This window comes from Hypanus sabinus, unplaced genomic scaffold (assembly GCF_030144855.1).
Source record: "Hypanus sabinus isolate sHypSab1 unplaced genomic scaffold, sHypSab1.hap1 scaffold_62, whole genome shotgun sequence".
NCBI lineage: Eukaryota > Metazoa > Chordata > Chondrichthyes > Myliobatiformes > Dasyatidae > Hypanus > Hypanus sabinus.
In genome coordinates this window covers 170,269-188,624 of record NW_026781476.1, presented here as the reverse complement: position 1 = coordinate 188,624, position 18,356 = coordinate 170,269, and the positions used below count along the sequence as shown (strand labels likewise).

The following is an 18,356-nucleotide window of genomic DNA, read 5'->3' as shown; positions in this document are numbered from 1 at the left end:
GGTTCTTTATTTCCTTCTTTTTCCTATATATATTTTCCATTTTTATATTTTACGATTAGTTTTTTTTCCTCAGCTTTATTAATTTTATACATATTAATCCATTGAAGTCTTGTTTCATTCTATAGCTGTAGAAGATTATGTACTGGTAAAAAAGATTATAAAAATGAAAAATGAAAATGACAAAACAACGATGTAACAAAGCATTATAGCTGCAGAGATAGTGCAGTGCAGATAGACGTATGGTGCAGGGTCACGTCGAGTTACATTGTGAGGCCGAGTCCATTTCATCATTCTTTTGGATTATGACCACAGACAGGAAGCCGTCCTTGAGCCGGGTGGTTCGCTCTTTAAGGCTTTTGTATCTCGCCCCGATGGGGGAGCGGGTTTGCAGCGAGAATGTCCAGGTTGTGAGGACCTTTGAGTACATGGCCTGCTTTTCCGAGGGAGGGGAAGTGTAGGAAGAGTCCATGGAGTGGAGGCTTGTTTCTCTGATGTTCTCTGCAGTTCCTTGCAGTCATGGGCAGAGCAGTAGCCATACAAAGCCGTGAAGTATCGACAAGAAGCTCAGAGACCTCGGTCTTCACCCTGCCTTGTGTAGCTGGATCCTGGACTTCCTGTCAGATCGCCGGCAGGTGTTAAGAGTGGGCTCCCTCACCTCGGTCTCGCTGACCCTCAGCACACATATCCCACAGGATTGTCTCTTTGCCCCCTCCTTTAATCTCTGTATTCCCATGACGTGTCGCCACCTACAGCTCCAATCTGCAAATTAAATTTACTGACGACACTACTCTGACTGGCCTAATCTCAAATAATAACGATGCAGCCGACAGAGAAGAAGTCATCACCCCGACACAGTGGTGTCAAGAAAACAACCTCTCCCTCATTGTGATAAAAACAAAGGAGCTGGTTGTGGATTACAGGAGGAATGCAGACAGGGACCAAATTTAACATTTCCTTGTCTGTTATTGACACAAAATGTACCTTTTAATATTGATCATGACACAGTGTATTTTATATAACGTTAATGATATGAAACATATTTACAAATCGTTACTGACAGAGAACCGTATAAGTTGTGTTCTGTGTGTTATATGAATGTACTTGCCTGTGATGCTGCCACAAGTCAGTTTTTCTCTGTACCTGTACCTTCCCGTACTTGTGCAGTTGGCAATAAATTCAACAGGACCTGAGAAATCTCAGTGAGATTTGATTAGTGATGATCATCTTGGCAGCTCGGTAGGTCGAATGTATGCGACAGTACACTGTTAAATGCAAAACCCTGAACAGTGTCGATGATCAGAGGGATCTTAGACTCCAAGTGCATCGCTCCCTGAAAGAGACTGCACAGATTGATCGGGTGGTTAAGAAGGCAAATGACATGGTTGTCTTTATTAGTTGAAGCATTGAGTTCAAAAGTCGGCAAGTTGTTTTTCGGCTGTTACGAGCCTGTTACTATATACTAATAAAGGTAATGGTTTTAACATCAAAACCAGACTCCAGTGTGAATTCTATTGCGGCTGGTTCGTTTCTAAAACTTTACAGTTCGCAACAAGGCTTTATAAAACAGGTTATACCACATCTGGAGTGTTTCATACAGTTCTGGTCGCCCCCATTCTCGGAAGGATGTCGGGGCTTTGGACAGGGCACAGAAGAGGTTTACCAGGACACTGCCTGGATTAGAGGGCATGAGCTATAACGAGAGGCTGGACAAACTTGTGTTGTTTTCTCCAGAGCGGAGCAAGCTGGGGTGAGACAGGATGGACGATTATAAGATTACGAGAGGAATAGATAGAGTGGACAGACGATGTATTTTTCCTGGGGGTTGAAATGTCTAACACATTTAAGGTGAGAGGAGATATGAGCGGCAAGTTTGCTTCTTTCCACAGACGAATGAGTAGCTGGAGTCTCTGCCTGGGAGAGTGGGGGGGGAGGTGGCTCCAATCCTGCACGTGATCCCGTTTGCCCCTCCCATTTAACCGTAGATTGGCAGCACCTGCGCGTCAGTTTCCGAGGCCCCGCCTCCCGATGATGTAACAATCTCTTCGCGCATGTTCACAGTCTCCGGGTGGACGGTGTTATCCTCTCCGCTCAGTGGGTCGGCTGTATTACCGGGAAAGACTTTCGTCTCTTCCGTCGGGATCACTGTCTGCGGGCCGAAGATATCACTTCCCCATCGGTGAGTATTGAGACCGATCCCGAGCGGGGAGATCCGATGTTGGCCGTGAGCCCCGAACTGAGGGCCAGGAATTCAATTGTTTCCCAACTATCTGGGCTCGTCAGAAATGTGTCGACTTCACTTAATCTGCATTGAACGATCCAAACCAGGAGCCCAGGTTGTCTGTTTCCGCAGAATTGAAATGGAAGTCCCGCCGACAGGTCTCGTGAGGCTGTGTGCCGCAGATTCGCCCCGCCCTCCGCGTTATGACGCCAGATCACGTGGTGCGATTTTGGCCAACGAGTCCCATTAACTTGCCCGAACTCGTCTCGCTTCCTGAAGCTCCTCACATTTGTCCTGGAGGTTTATGGCTGTTGTGTGTTCTCCCGGACTGGGGTGGGTGAGAAAGGAGAACGTCCCAGGTTGTGGGGATCTTTGATTTCACTGCCTGCTTTACCGAGGGACTGGGAAGTCTCGGGGGGAGAATGGTTTCAGCCTCAGCTCCACGCAGTAGAGCTGAGCCCCACATAACTCCTGCAAGTTTATCGTCCAGCGACTGCGGTCGGTCAAGTACAGACAAGACAGGATCTGTAATACAAATTTCCTGCAATGGTCCAGTTTTAACCTGGAAATGGAGTGATAGTATAACAGTAAAGGAAGCACAACTTGACCTTGTAAATGATCCTGGAACCGATTTGACTGTTATTCCCGGAAATGTGTCCGGTGCAGTTGTTGCTAACAAGGCTTACAAGAATAATCTCAGGAACGATCGGATTTATGTTTGAGGAGCATTTGATGGTTCTTGACCTGTGCTCGGTGGAGTTCAGAGGGACGGTGGGGGTGGTGGAGGGATGTATGGTTAATAAACCTACCGAATGCTGAAAAGCCTGGATACAGTGGACATGGAGTGGATGTTTCCATTAGACAGAGCATCTGTGATCTGACAGCACAGTCTCAGTATAAACTTGCTTCCCTTTAAAACTGAGATGAGGAAATTATTTTGGCCAAAAGATGTCTGATATTTGGAATTTGTGATTTTGTTTGAGGATGCCGTTTGGGTATATTTGTGACAGATTAATATACTGATGATTGCTGAGTAGCTTCAGGGTTACAGGAGGAAGACAGGAATACGTTGTTGGAATAAAAATCAGCCCTGGTTGAATGGTGGACAGACCAGATGGATCGAATCACCTAATTCTGTTCCTGTGTCGTATGTCTTACCATGACTGAATGATGGCTCTTTCTTATCCCATATCGTCTGTGTCATGTGAGGGACAATAAAAGATTGTTCACTGAGATCATTATATTTGCCTTCAATGGTTAAATTTCAGTGAGTTTTATTCCTAGTAACATTAAGCAGAAAAGTTTGGTCCTCTTTTGTATTGTTAACGTGCTTCATTATCTTTCATGTTAAAGTTAGACCTGCAGTGACAGATTTATTGGAAGAAAAACCACAACTGAAGACGAGGGAACAGCAACAAGTGAACCAGCCCGAGGACTGAGAGCACCAACTGGAGAGGACCCATCTGACTTGGAGATTCCAGTGATTCAGTCAGGAGAAAGTTTGGTGAGTCTCATTTACTCAAACACTGGTCCTTTAGACATTACATACCTGCACAAAGGAAGGTAGGAAATAGTTGGGAGTGAGACTGAATATGCCCAGAAGGACCAGTTAAGCCTCTGTCAGACCCAGTTGTGAAGAAGCCCCCCCTTATATTCCCTTTAAACTTTTCCCCTTTCACACTTAACCCATGTCCTCTGTTTTTTTTCTCCCCTCGCCTCAGTGGATAAACCCTGCTTGCATTCACTCTATCTATACCCATCCTAATTTTATATACCTCTATCAAGTCTCCCCTCATTCTTCTACACTCCTAAGAATGAAATCCTTACCTATTCAACCTTTCTCTGTAAAACAGTTTCTCAAGTCCTGGCAGCATCCTTGTCAACCTTCTCTGCACTCTTCCAACCTTACTAATATCCTTCCTGTAATTCGGTGACCAAAACTGCACACAATACTCCAATTTCAGCCTCACTAATACCTTATACGACCTCACCATAACATTCCAACTCTTATACTCAATACTTGGATTTATAAAGGCCAAAGGATTCAACAGATGGGAGATGCCAGAGAGTAGTGGTGGATAATTGTTTATCGGGATGGAGGCCAGTGACTAGCGGGGTGCCTCAGGGATCAGTTTTGGGCCCAATGTTGTTTGTAATATACATAAATGATCTGGATGATGGGGTGGTAAATTGGATTAGTAAGTATGCCGATGATACTAAGGTAGGAGGTGTTGTGGATAATGAGGTGGGTTTTCAAAGCTTGCAGGGAGACGTATGCCGGTTAGAAGAATGGGCTGAACGTTGGCAAATAGAGTTTAATGCTGAGAAGTGTGAGGTTCTACATTTTGGCAGGAATAATCCAAATAGAACATACAGGAATTGAGGAATGCAGAGGAACAGAGAGATCTAGGAATAACAGTGCATAGTTCCCTGAAGGTGGAGTCTCATGTAGATAGGGAGGTGAAGAAGGCTTTTGGAACGCTGGCCTTTATAAATCAAAGCACTGAGTACAGAAGTTGGGATGTAATGTTAAAAGTGTACAAGGCATTGTTAAGGCCAAATTTAGAATATTGTGTGCAGTTCTGGTCACCGAATTATAGGAAAGATATCAATAAATTAGAGAGAGTGCAGAGACAATTTACTAGGATGTTACCTGGGTTTCAGCACTTAAGTTACAGAGAAAGGTTGAACAAGTTAGGTCTCTATTCATTGGAGCGTAGAAGGTTGAGGGGGATTTGATCAAGGTATTTAAAATTTTGAGAGGGATAGATAGAGTTGACGTGAATAGGCTGTTTCCATTGAGAGTAGGGGAGATTCAAACGAGAGGACATGATTTGAGAGTTAGGGGGCAGAAGTTTAAGGGAAACATGAGGGGGTATTTCTTTACTCAGAGAGTGATAGCTGTGTGGAATGAGCTTCCTGTAGAAGTATTAGAGGCCAGTTCAGTTGTGTCATTTCAGGTAAAATTGGATAGGTATATGGATAGGAAAGGAGTGGAGGGTTATGGGCTGAGTGCGGGTAGGTCGGACTAGGTGAGATTAAGAGTTCGGCACGGACTAGGAGGGCTGAGATGGCCTGTTTCCGTGCTGTGATTGTTATATGGTTATATGGTACTAAAAGCTCTCTTTACTGCCCTATCTACATGTGATGCCACTTCTGGGAATTTTATATCAGTATTCCTAGATCCCTCTGTTCTAGTGCACTCCTCAGTGCCCTGCCATTTACCTCGTATGTTCTACCTCGGTTTGACCTTCTAAAGTGCGATACCTCACACTTGTCTGTATTAAACTCCATCTGCCATTTTTCCAGCTGGTCCTGATCTCTCTGCAAGCTTTGAAAACCATCTTCACTGTGCATACACCTCCAATCTTTGTATCATCAACAAATTTGCTGACCCTATTTACCAAATTATTATCCAGATCATTGATATAGATGACAAATAACAATGGACCCAGCACTGATCCCTGTGGCACATCATCAGTCACAGGCCTCCACTCAGAGTAGCAATCCTCCACTACCACTCTCTGACTTCTCCCTTTCTCAGTTCCCATTCAAATTTACTACCTCACCATGTATACATAGTGACTGAATCTTCCTAACTAACCTCCCAAGTGGCACCTTGTCAAAGGCCTTACTGAAGTCCATGTAGACAACATCCACTGCCTTGCCTTCATCCACTTTCCTTGTAACCGCCTCGAAAATCTCTAATATATTTGTTAAACATGACCTACCATGCACAAAGCCGTGTTGACTCTCCCTAATAAGTCCCTGTCTATCTAAACAATTGTCAATCCTATCTCTTAGTACTCCTTCCAATAGTTTACCCATGACTGACATTAAACTTACCAGCCTATAATTTCCTGGATTACTGTTAGAGCCTGCTTTAAACAACGGAACAACATGAGCTATCCTCCAAATCTCTGGCACCTAACGCGTAGATAATGACATTTAAATTGATCTGCCAGGGTCCCTGCAATTTCAACATTAGTCTCCTTCAGGGACCGAGTGAATACCCTGTCAGGTCCTGGAGATTTATCTACTCGCCTCAAGGTAGCAAGCACCTCCTCCTCTTCTATCTGTATAGGTTCCATGACCTCAATACTTGTTTGCCTTATTTCCATTGACTCCAAGCCAGTTTTCTTAGTAAATTCAGACACAAAAAAACCATTTAACATCTCCCCAATTTCTTTTGGTTCCATGCATAGTCGACCACTCTGATCCTCAAGAGGACCAATTTTATCCCTTCACTATCCTTTTGCTATTAATATACCTGTGGAAGCTCTTACTGTCCTTCACCTTGACTGCCAACACCACCTCATGTCTTCTTTCAGCCCTTCCTGATTTCTTCCGTATTCTTTTGCACTTTTTATACTCCTCAAGTACCTTCTTTGCTCCCTGTTTCTTATACATGTCATACATCTCTCCCTTCTTTATCAGAGTTCCAATATCCATCGAGAACCAAGGTTCCTTATTCTTATTCACCTTGCCTTTAATCCTGAGACTTTGTTCCTAGTGTGTCCTGATGGGCCATCTGGAAATGATTTAAGCTGGTGACAACCCTGTTTTCCCCAGTGGGATAACTCTCATGTGGAATCGGGCTAATGGTCGGACCTTCAACCAAGTGAGTCCAGTCTCCGCTGTTAGTATGGCCAGTTTACTCTTCAGAGTGCTATTGGCTCTCTCCACTCTGCCAGTGTCCCGTGGGTGGTGTACACAGTGGAATTGTTGCTTGATAGCTAGTTTGTTACATACTCCTTCATTTACTTTCACCATAAAGTGTGGGCCATTGTTGAACTCAGGGAATTATTTCCCTTAATAATACCTTCACAACAGTCAGCAGTATTAATGGTAGTTGGAACAGCTTCAATCCATCTACTAAACACATCTATAATACCTACGCAGTATCTATAGCAATGTACTGTAGGCAATTCAATAAAATCAACTTGTAGACATGAAGAAGATCCACATGGCAAGGGAGTCGTACCCGGTGTGCAGGGTACAGGATACCAACCATTCCCTCCTTTCCCAGGTGTGATTAATTATGTATATAATCAACCAATATTGGTAAAAACTGTGTAGGAACCCAGACCTCTCCCACTGGGTGATCCAAAAACCTAGGTTAGGGTCTTTCTGGCACCCCACCTGGGACCACAGTTTTCACTCCTCCTCAGAGACGTCCCCCTGAGAAAAACAAAACTCACGGTAGCTGCAGAGCGGTGAGTAACTTGTTTACAAAGGTGGCGTTATTAATGGGGTGGCCAGAGGAAGTCAGGAATCTCCACATTCCCAGAGAGCCCCGTAGTCATGTACAATCCCAAATGCATAACGGGAGTCTGTGTAAACGTTCCCACTTTAGTCTGTTGCTGGGATACAGGCACGAGTCAGAGCAAACAGCTCAGCCTTCTGGGCGGAGACAGCTGCTTCAAAAGAGGCCTGTTCAATTACTTCACTGTCCGTCACTATCGCATCGTTTCCCTGCTGTATCCACAAAAAAACTTCCATCGTCATGAAACGGCGTCTCAGGCTATATAAGGCAGAATGGATGGGAGAGTCTGTCCTTCTTTCACTGTGATCCGGACAGGAGGGCTGACTTCATGGACTGCAATTGCCTAGAGATGTGGTACAACGTATTGGGTTTGGTCAGTATTAAAAGAATGTCTTACCAGATGTCCCGTCTTCACCTCAGACTCCTTCCCGTATCAGAGTTGGCCCACGGCCAAGTCTTGCCAGTCTCCCTCGGTGCTGGAGGCTTGTTTCGTTAGGGTGTGGGCCAGGAGCCCTCGGCTCTTTACCTTGAACCCAGAGCAAACCCTGAAGGTAGTATGGGTTACCTCCAGTCCTGTCTGTCACCAAAAGAAATCTGGAACTTCGGCCAGAAATGCAGTGCCGTCTCTTCCTTTAACCTCTCCAATCACCGTGACTGGGAACTTCTGTCCCTTGAGGGGTTTCCTCAGGTGAGCACCACGTAGGGTCATAGCACAGAGTCACATGAGAGCTGGCTGCTGGCAGAAGGGGTTCAAATGTACTGGAGTCCAGATAAAGTGCCCACCACTAGGTGGTCACGGGAAGCTATCAGTTGTTCGCAGTTCCAGCATGATATCCTTGTCCATGTATAGAATCTCGACTTCCAACAGACAGAGCAAGTCTCTCCCTACAAGATTACACCCCCGTCTGGTGGTGACTGTAAATGAAACCTCACGCTGGTTCCCCTGAAATTCCACCTGCAGTGGCTGGGTACATGAATACATACGTTCTGTTCCTTCGAACCCAGACAGAGTGATTGTAGCGTCTGATAGATGGAATCCCTTTGCTGATACTATTTTCTGATCAAGAGTGGTTGTGGTCGCCCTCATATCAATCATAAACGGAATTGAAATTCCAGCACCTGTCAATATTACATTGGGCCCTTACTGAGGGATGATACTCACAGTAGGAGGCATCCTTGCTTGTCAATTTCTAAATGGGTTGTTGTCCCCACCTGCCCCTTTGTAGGTTTTTGTTCCCATTTCTGATCCCCAGATGTAGCCCGCTTGCGTCCTTCTTCCTGCTGAACATGTACACTTTAAATATTAGTTCCTTTCGGGGTTGATCAGGAATTGAAAATCAGGTTCCAATAATATGTCAAAGCTCGTCACATTCGATTTCGGTCATTGTCAGGCCAATCCATATTATCTGTTTTAATCATGTTGGCTTAGTTGGTAAGTTTTGGAGCAGTAGGGCATTAAACTGGGAGTACAGATTCCCATTATTAAAAGGTTTGGTCTCCTGTGAAAGTGCCGAAATAGGCCACAAATCGCTCCCAATAGTCTGGTCCTGATTCCCCAGGGTTCGGATTGCATTCAAGTACTTTAGTGATGTTTACAGGTTGCTGGCGAGCCCTTTCCAGGGCTTGAATGATCTGGTCTGTCTGTTCATTCGCAGTATGGTTTCCCGCCTGTAACTCCTGATGGGTTTGGTATCTCAATTCTGCCTTCCATTTCCCCCCTCATCAGCTGAAAGAATCATGCAGGAGAGACTGAATAAATCTTGTGGAGTCGCATTCAACATTTGTGTAGTACTGCGGACACACTGAGCAAACGGTGCTGGTTTTTCTTTTCTATCTGGGGACTGATTCATGATCATTATCATTTCTTAAGTCTTCCAGGGTGTAGACACAGGAATCACTGAGGGCCGAACCCCCTCTTGCTCGTGGATTAGGCAGCATTTGGCTGGGCAGTTGTCTTTGTGGAGCCACTAACACTGGGGTTTTATTGGATTCTTCCCTCCTTGTCTCGGAATAATCCTCGGTATTCCCTTTTGGGATCTCAGGGTGTAGAGATCCCCTTCCCTGTGCCGCTGTTTTACCTGAGCGGCCACCGTATCTGGGTACTGGGAGGATTGGGGTTCGGGGGCACTGGGTGAACTTGGCCGCTGGTAAGGTAGGAGAGGTACGGTGGGTGCCCACTCCTCAGCATGGCCACTGTCCTCAAACAGGGTCGGTATGACAGACATGGGTTTGTGATCCCTTCTTTCCCTGTAAGTTTGAACTTTAGACTGATATTCCTGCCCTTCTCTCCTATCTGGACCAACCTCGGTTTGCTTACGTTTTTCCTGTTCTTGTTTTTGGTGCCCATCCACCCATTCACGCTCCACTTTTAGCGACTCCCAACCTTTGGCGTTCCTTCTGCAGTAAATACCTCTATCCCTTTCTCACATGTATTATTCCTCCCACTTGCTGATAATATACTGTTCCACTTTACATCTTCATTCAGCCCATCTGCTCAGCACTCCCTGTATTGGGATCATGTTTGTGACTCCAAATGTTGAAGTTGAATAAAACTCGGCAGACCAGCTTCTTATCGTCACCACAGTTCATTTTCCAGCAGGAGTTTGAGACCCTGTTGATAAAGGGAAGGCATGTAAGCACTGCCACCTTCTGACAAGTGGACTGACTTAGTGAGGTTACAGCCATATATTTATACATAGTAAGCCCCATACATTCCTATTGCAAGATGTTATTTGAACTGGTACGCCCACCAAGTCTGTTGGCTCCAAACTTAATTAGATAAGAGAGTTTGCTAACTGAAGGTTTTAATTACAGATGGATATACTGTCCAGTCCTTATCAGTTACTCCCTTTGCAAGGCCCTGACTTAATTACAAACAGATGTTTATTCCTGTCCCCATCAGTGAGTCCTCCTCCCTTTACTCAAAAGAGGGTACAATGTATAATGTTATCAACTAATGAGGGTACAGTGTATAATGTTATCAACTAATGAGGGTGCAATGTATAATGTTATCAACTAATGAGGGTGCAGTGTATAATGTTATCATCTCTCAGTGTATGTCTCTGCAAGCCATAGAGAACTGGTAATGAGCCTGTCTTAGCTAACCACTGAAGACAGTGTTTACTTTGGTTCAAATATTCCTATTCAGTCCCAACTGTTCTTTTAGCCAGAGGTTACATAGGTTCAAAATGATTTTTTTTTATATATCCTTAATTCATCAGGAGGGTTCAGGGGAAATGTTTATGTCCCATAAAGAAACTGTTGTTACCTGTGTGTATTGTGGCGATGCAAAAGTTGCTGGAGAATTTACAAGTGGGAAGAAGTGGAGTGATATTTGGAAATCTGACTTTTTCAACATAATTTAGCAAGCAAACCACTTATGGACAATGTGCAAAAGCTCTGGTAAGAAAGTCCTTCATTAGCTGTTGCAGTCCCGCTACATAGGTTGAGTGAGAGAGCAGATGAACTCGATCAAACCCAGAGGAGATCATAGTTCTTATTGACAGTGTTAAAATGAATACCTCACTATATAAAAATCACTGTGCACATGTTGTCACTTGGTAAAAATAAGCACAGTACATGATTTATGTGCACACTGGTCATTAGAAATTAGAGGGGGTATTGGATGGAAGGTGCAGAGACTGCCAGTGTCCTTGATGCCCTCACCTACAAGATGTGCATCCAGCTGCAGCTTGTAGCCCTGAACTTGAAGGAGCTGGGACTTGAAATTGATGAATTCTTGATCAGCTGGGAGTCAGAGGGGGTGATGCATGTGACATGAAGAGAGGTGAGTTACACCCAAGGTGCAGGACGCAGGAAACTGGGTGAGAGTCAGGCAGGTGAATGAGGTTAAATAGCCACCGAAGAGTACTCTTGTGGACACCCCACACAACAGCATTTGGACCACTTTAGAAACTGTTGGGGATATTACCTGGCAGTGGAAAGTCAAATAATTGATAGGGGATTCATTAGTTATGGGAATGGAAAAAGAAGGGGACTAATATCCTAGTATTGAGGCTTGCTGGAGCTAGTGTGGTCAGAGGGTGAAGTGGATAAAATAAGTTGTAGGGGGAATGGGAGCCAGAGTGACAGAACAAATAGTGGAGAGGATGCATTGAGTGGAATTGAATTGACTTTATTACATACATACTTCATACACGTGAGGAGTAAATATCTTTACATTACTCTCCATCTAAATGTGCAATGTGTAATTTATAGTAACTTATAATATATTGTTTATACATAGAAGAGTCAGTATAAAATCAACATGCAATTGTATCGGCATGAATTAATCATTCTGATGCCCTGGTAGATGTCCTGGTGATGCCCTGCCCTGGTAGATGTCCCAAAGCCTATTAATCCTTTTGCTGTGGTACCTTTTCCTGGATGGTGGCAGTAGGAACAGTTTGTGGTTGTGGTGAATTGAGTCTCCAATATCCTTTTGGCACTCTTTACACACCTGTCTCTGTAAATCTCCGGAATAGTGGGAAGTTCACATCTGCAGATGCACTGGGCTGTCTGCACCACTCTCTGCAGGGTCTTGCGATTAAGGGAAGTACAGATCCCATACCAGGCAGTGCTGGACCCAGTCAGGATGCTCTCTATTGCCTCTCTGTAGAAAGTTCTTAGGATTTGGGGCCCATACCAAGCAACTTCAACCATCTGAGGAGAAAGGGGTGCTGCTGTGCTCTTTTCAAAACACAGCCGGTATGTACAGAGCATTTGAGATCCCTGGTGATGTTTATGCTGAGGGTCTTAAAGCTGTTCACCCTCTCAACTCCAGATCCTTTGATGGCCTGTCTCCATTCCTCCTGTAGTACACAATCAGCTCCTTTGTTTTTGTGACAATGAGGGAGAGTTTGTTTTCTTGACACCAGTCAGATGTTGTTCAGACCTCAGATATTGAACACTCAGCTCCTGAATTGCTCCCAGAAACTCCAGCCATTGCTGCCCTGTTGTCACTCCTACCTTTTCCCTTCCAAACAAGTTTGGCCAGCTTCTCTGTCACAGAAACATGGGGGAGTTCAGTACGGAAACAGGCTATTTGGCCCATCTAGTCAATGCTTAAAAAACCATTTAAGGTATCTATTGCAACTACCTGACTGGGACCATCGCCTTCCATACACGTACCATCCAGGCTCCCATCCAAACTTCTTTCAAATGGTAAAACTGAGCTCACATGTACCCCTTGTGCTGACATCTCATGCTCTCATGACCAATTCAGTGAAGAGCTTTTCAATGTGCTCCCATTAAATGTCCACCTTCCCCGTTTACCCATGCCCTCTAGTTGTCATCCCACCCAACCTCAGTGGAAAAAGCTGCTTGCATTTACCCTATCTATACTCTCATAATTCTGTATACTTCCAACAAATCCTCATGCAGTGTTTAATTACCTTGTCTATGTTTAGAGCATGTTTTAGGTGTATCTGATGATGAGGGGCATTGATCGTGTGGATAGCCAGAGGTTTTATTCCCAGGACTGAAATGGCTAACACGAGGGGGCATTGTTTTAAGGTGCTTGGAAATAGATACTGAGGGGATACCAGGGGTAAGTTTTTTACACAGGTAGTGGTGGGTTCATGCAATACACTGCCAGCTATTTGTGTGAGAGTGTTTCAGTTACTGCGGGGCCAGGAACCCATACAGCTCAGTGGGAACAGGGAACAATACCAGTGGAGAGAGTCAAACTGAGCCAGGTCACGGATTGGAGATGGCAGAAATGCCCCATTCATATAGAGACAGGAAGAGCATCAGAGAGTTTGATGGACATTCCAGATACCACCACTCTGCCCAGTCAGGAGATGATTTCTCTCTCCAACTTGGGTTGAACTTCACTGTAACAGTGTGATGCCAGATCACACCTTGACAACTTATGTGAACTCATCTGAAATGTTGTCCTTTACTCATTGACAGATATTGTAAATCTTTTTACAGGTCAAAAATGACAAGGAATTTGTGTACGGGAATCTAGAGCTCAACACACCAGTTTTGCTGTCTCTGTCCAGATATTTAAGAAGTGGAGCGAGGGATTCAATCGACCATCCTTCCTGCTCAGACTGTGGGGAGGGATTCACTCGGTCATCCTTCCTGCTCAGACTGTGGGGAGGGATTCACTCGATCATCCTTCCTGCTCAGACTGCGGGGAGGGATTCACTCATCATCCTTCCTGCTCAGACTGCGGGAAGGGATTCACTCGATCATCCTTCCTGCTCAGACTGTGGGCAAGGATTCACTGAATCGTCTGACCGACTGGCACACCCGTCATTTTGCACAGGGTGGAACGATTCATCTGCTCAGACAGTGGAAATGGAATCACTCGGCCTTCTCAACTGAAGGTACATCAGCTAGTTCACACTGGACAAGGCCATTCACCTGTTCTGTGGGTGAGAAGGGATTCAGTCGGTCATCGCACCTGCGGACACACCAGTCAGTTCACATTGGGCAGAGGCTGGTCATCTGTTGAATTTTGGGGAAGCATTCACTCGGTCATCTGACCTAATGGCTCACCAGCGAGGTCACACCGGGGAGAGGCCATTCACCTGCTCGGAATGTGGGAAAGGATTCACTTGCTCATCTAAACTGAAATTACATCAGCGTGTTCACAGTGGGAAGAGGCCATTCACCTGCTCAGACTGTGGGAAGGGATTCAGCTGGTCCTCTCACCTGAAGGTACATCAGCGAGTTCACACTGGAGAGAGGCCATTCACCTGCTCAGAGTGTGGGAAGGGATTCACTATGTCATCTAATCTGAAGATACATCAGAGAGTTCATACTGGAGAGAGGCCGTTCACCTGCTCAGACTGTGGGAGGGGATTTACTTGCTCATCCAAACTGAAAGTACACCAGCGAGTTCACACTGGGGAGCAGCTGTTCACCTGCCCGGACTGTGGGAAGGGATTCACTTGCTCATCCGAACTGAAAGTACACCAGCGAGTTCACACGAGAGAAAGGCCATTCATCTGCTTAGACTGTGGGAAGGGCTTCACTCAGTCATCCCATCTGAAGGTGCACCAGCGAATTCACACTGGAGAGAGGCCGTTCATCTGCTCGGACTGTGGGAAGGGATTCGCTTGCTCATCCGAACTGAAGGTACATCAGCGAGTTCACACTGGGGAGTGGCCGTTCACCTGTTCATACTGTGGGAAGGGATTCAGCTGGTCTTCTCAACTGAAATCACATCAGAGATTTCACACTGGAGAGAGGCCATTCACCTGCTCAGACTGTGGGAAGGGATTCACTGCGTCATTCCACCTGAAGGTACATCAGAGAGTTCATACTGGAGAGAGGCCGTTCACTTGCTCAGTCTGCGGGAGGGGATTTACTTGCTCATCCAACCTAATGGCTCACCAGCGAGTTCACACTGGGGAGAGGCCATTCACCTGCTTAGACTGTGGGAAGGGATTCACTTGCTCATCCGAACTGAAGTTACATCAGCGAGTTCACACTGGGGAGCGGCCGTTTGCCTGCTCAGACTGTGGGAAGGGATTCTCTGTTTCATCCCAGCTACTGAGTCACCAGTCAGTTCACACTGGGGAGAGGCCATTCATCTGCTCGGACTGTGGGAAGGGATTCACTCAGTCAGCTCAACTGAAGGTACATCAGCGAGTTCACACCGGGGAGAGGCCATTCGCCTGCTCAGTCTGTGGGAAGGGATTCAATTGGTCATCTCACCTGCAGAGACACCAGTCAGCCCACACGGGGAAATGGCCATTCACCTGCTCAGTCTGTGGGAAGGGATTCACTTGGTCATCTAAGCTGAATAGACATCTGCAAATTCACACTGGAGAGAGGCCGTTCACTTGCTCTGTCTGTGGGAAGGGATTCACTGAGTCATCTGAACTGAAGATACATCAGCGAGTTCACACTGGAGAGAGGCCGTTCACCTGCTCAGTCTGTGGGAAGGGATTCATTCGGTCATCTACCCTGAAGGTACATCAGCGAGATCACACTGGGGAGAGGCCGTTCACCTGCTCAGAATGCGGGAAGGGATTCACTCGGTCATCCGCCCTACAAGCACACCGTTCAGTTCACACTAGGGAGAGGCCGTTCACCTGCTCAGACTGTGGGAAGGGATTCACTTCATCATCTGAACTGGAGAGACACCAGCAAGTTCACACTGGGTAGAGGCCGATCTCCTGCTCAGAGTTTGGCATAAGATTCTCTCAGCCAAATCAACTGAATGTGCATCATTGAGTTCACACTGGGGAGAGGCTTTTCACCTGCTGTGAATGTGGGAAGCGATTCACTCAGTCATCTAACCATATGCAACTCTCACTTCGGCTAGCAGCTTAACTTTTGGAGTGATAGCTCCCCAACCCAGCCAACTTAAGAAATCTCATTTGGGTGGATGCTTCATGATGTGTCCCGTTCCAAATCAGTACACTGAAATAATAAACTGTACACAATATGTGATTAAACAATTGAGATTTATAACTCTTACTTTGCCTATAGGGTTAGTAAAGAAAACAGAAAGAAAAAGGGCTCACTCTCTCCATTCACATCTTCTCATCTCTCCCAAGCAAAAGGTGGTGAAATTCTCTCTTCCAGACTCACAGGAAAGAACAACATTACTGCCATTGGATAGCCCCGCACTCCAAAATCCTGTTATCACTAGTCATAACCAAAATATTGCTGCTACAGAGAAACCATTACCTCTGCAGTGAAACATGACAGAGAGGCCGTTACATTAGCAGTGAAACCTTACAGAATGTTATACTTGTGACACACTACCCGGTTTACACTGGGGAGGAAGTTTCAATGAGCTGCACGCTGGATATTTCTCCATCACCATTGCTGAATGCTACTTCAAGACTGACTGTTGGTGCTGAACTCTGCAATTTTTGCTGCTGCTGCTCACCACACCCAGTTCTGCACCCTGGTCACTGGGCATGGGAGGAGTTTCTTCTGCTGCACATTCACCTTTAATGGGACTGGAGTTTAATATTCTGCAGCTGAGACAAATAAATCAGTTCTATTTTAAATTTTGTCTTTGGAACTCTGTGAGTTTATAACACAACTAGTGTACTCAGTCCGGCTGGACCCTGCCAATGATTCTATTCCTTGACAGTCCTTTTAAATCCTCCCCTATTGTTCATCTCCTGCTTCCCTGTGCTGATGGGTTCCAAGCCAGTGGTGAAGAGGTTTCCCTTAAATTTTCTACTGACTGATGAAGTCACATAGATTGCAGTTCTGTCTCAGATGTTCTTCACCCCTCAAATCTCTGGGCTGACGAAGAATGACACTGGGAGTTAACCTCCTTATTCTGGGCACATTTCCATATTTTGGGCCGTTTTCCCTGCTTCTAAAGGGTTGTTAGAAAACACCACTCTCCTCTAAAGACTAAAAGCCAAATGGGAAACCATCCATTGGATGTTCAACGAAGCAGGGTCCACACATTGCAGAGTTTGGGGGTCTGGACAATGGTCGGGATAAGAATGTATGCCGGTACATCGTTGGGATGTCTCCCATGGAGGGTCATACTCATTCCACTGGTTAATGTTTTCTTCCAGAGTGATGATTCATTTTTCTGAGTTGGCCTCTCATTTAAGTTTTCTGGTCTTCTTAGCACAATTGCACATACACTCTTGGAGTGCTGAATCCTGTTTACTTTTGAAGAAAGTATACACCTAAAAGTTTTATCTGACTGTTGTGTGATTTTTTTTTTTTCATTTGTGTTATTCCTCTTCCTCCTGTCTAAGGTACTGTTTGAGTGTAAGTAGTCTTTTTTGAAGTTTTCTAAAGTTCTTATTTATCTTTGTAAATTTTACTGATTGAAGTGGGACTAAGGTATTTTTATTTAGAAAAAGTCAGTGTCTGTACTGATGAAAGTGTTTATTGCCTTCGTTGTATTTGTTAATTATTGAGCTCTGTTTGGGTTAGGGTTAGGGTGTTCCTTCACTACACCCCCTCTCGCAGTTTCACCTATCACCTGCCACTTCTTCCACCCCTCTCACCCCAACACATTTTCCTCTGACGTCTCATCTTTTTTTTCCCCAGTCCTGATGAAGTGTCTCACCCCGAAATGTCAACTGTTTACTATTTCCCATATTTTCTTCTGGCCTCCTAGGTTCCTCCAGAATTTTGTGTATGTGTTGCTTGGATTTCCAGCAGCCACAGATTTTCTCCTGTTTTTGATTAAAAACAAAAGCAGGGTCAGCGGCAAGGAAACAGTGGAAAGATCGGAAAGCTTTTACATAACTAACAGGAGACAACTGAAAAATAGAACACAGGAGAGACAAGATGAAAAATTAAGGTGTGAGCCAATAATATCAAGTATCAATAGCTGCTCATATGTAGAAATATTAAAAAAGAGGCGAGTTGATATTGTACCACTGGAAGATGATGCTGGCGATAGAGTAAAGAAATAGCCACCGAACGTAACAAGTACTTTGTGTCATTCTTCACTGTATAAGACAATAAGACATAGGAGCAGAATTAGTCCATTCAGCCCATCAAGTCTGCCTCATCGTTCTATCATGGATGATCCCAGTTCTCACTCAACCCCATGCACCTGCCTCCTCGGCATATCCTGTAATTCCCTGACTGATCACAAACTTTTAGATTCTGCCTTAAATGCAGTTACTGGCGTGGCCCTCACCGCTGTCTGTGCTAGAGAATTCCACAGATTCACTACTCTCTGACTAAATAAAATTCTCTTTAACTACTCTAAAAGGTCGCTCCTTTTGAGGTTGTGCCCTCTGTTATGGCTACCCCCACCATACGAAACGTCCTCTCTTCATCCACACTATCTGGACTTTTCCACATTCGGTGAGATTTGACACCCCACCACCCGCAGTCATTAAACTTAGGTCAGTGCAGGAGTACAGACACAAGGCTGGGAAATGCTCCTCATATCTTAACCCCTTCATTCCT

At 45.2% G+C, this 18,356-nt stretch overlaps 1 protein-coding gene across 5 annotated transcripts; it reads left to right on the top strand.

Annotated features, from left to right (window-relative positions):
- The first annotated feature begins 1,364 nt into the window (after nucleotides 1-1,364).
- Nucleotides 1,365-18,232, top strand: LOC132389635 (zinc finger protein 227-like). 5 transcript variants are annotated; one of them, XM_059962156.1, is made up of 3 exons: nucleotides 1,365-2,176; nucleotides 3,576-3,722; nucleotides 13,419-18,232. In XM_059962156.1, exon 3 carries the CDS (start codon nucleotides 13,983-13,985, stop codon nucleotides 15,606-15,608), a length of 1,626 nt encoding a protein of 541 aa, XP_059818139.1. In that variant the 5' UTR covers nucleotides 1,365-2,176; nucleotides 3,576-3,722; nucleotides 13,419-13,982; the 3' UTR covers nucleotides 15,609-18,232. The 5 variants fall into 5 exon arrangements, with proteins under 5 accessions (XP_059818139.1, XP_059818134.1, XP_059818137.1 ...); XM_059962151.1 differs by having other exon boundaries at nucleotides 3,572-3,722; XM_059962154.1 differs by lacking the exon at nucleotides 1,365-2,176 and adding an exon at nucleotides 2,431-2,551.
- Nucleotides 18,233-18,356: the final 124 nt, after the last annotated feature.

What these genes read in the sequence shown, in the direction of transcription:
- LOC132389635 (XM_059962156.1), top strand. Translation starts at nt 13,983, where the DNA reads ATGGCTCACCAGCGAGGTCACACCGGGGAGAGGCCATTCACCTGCTCG.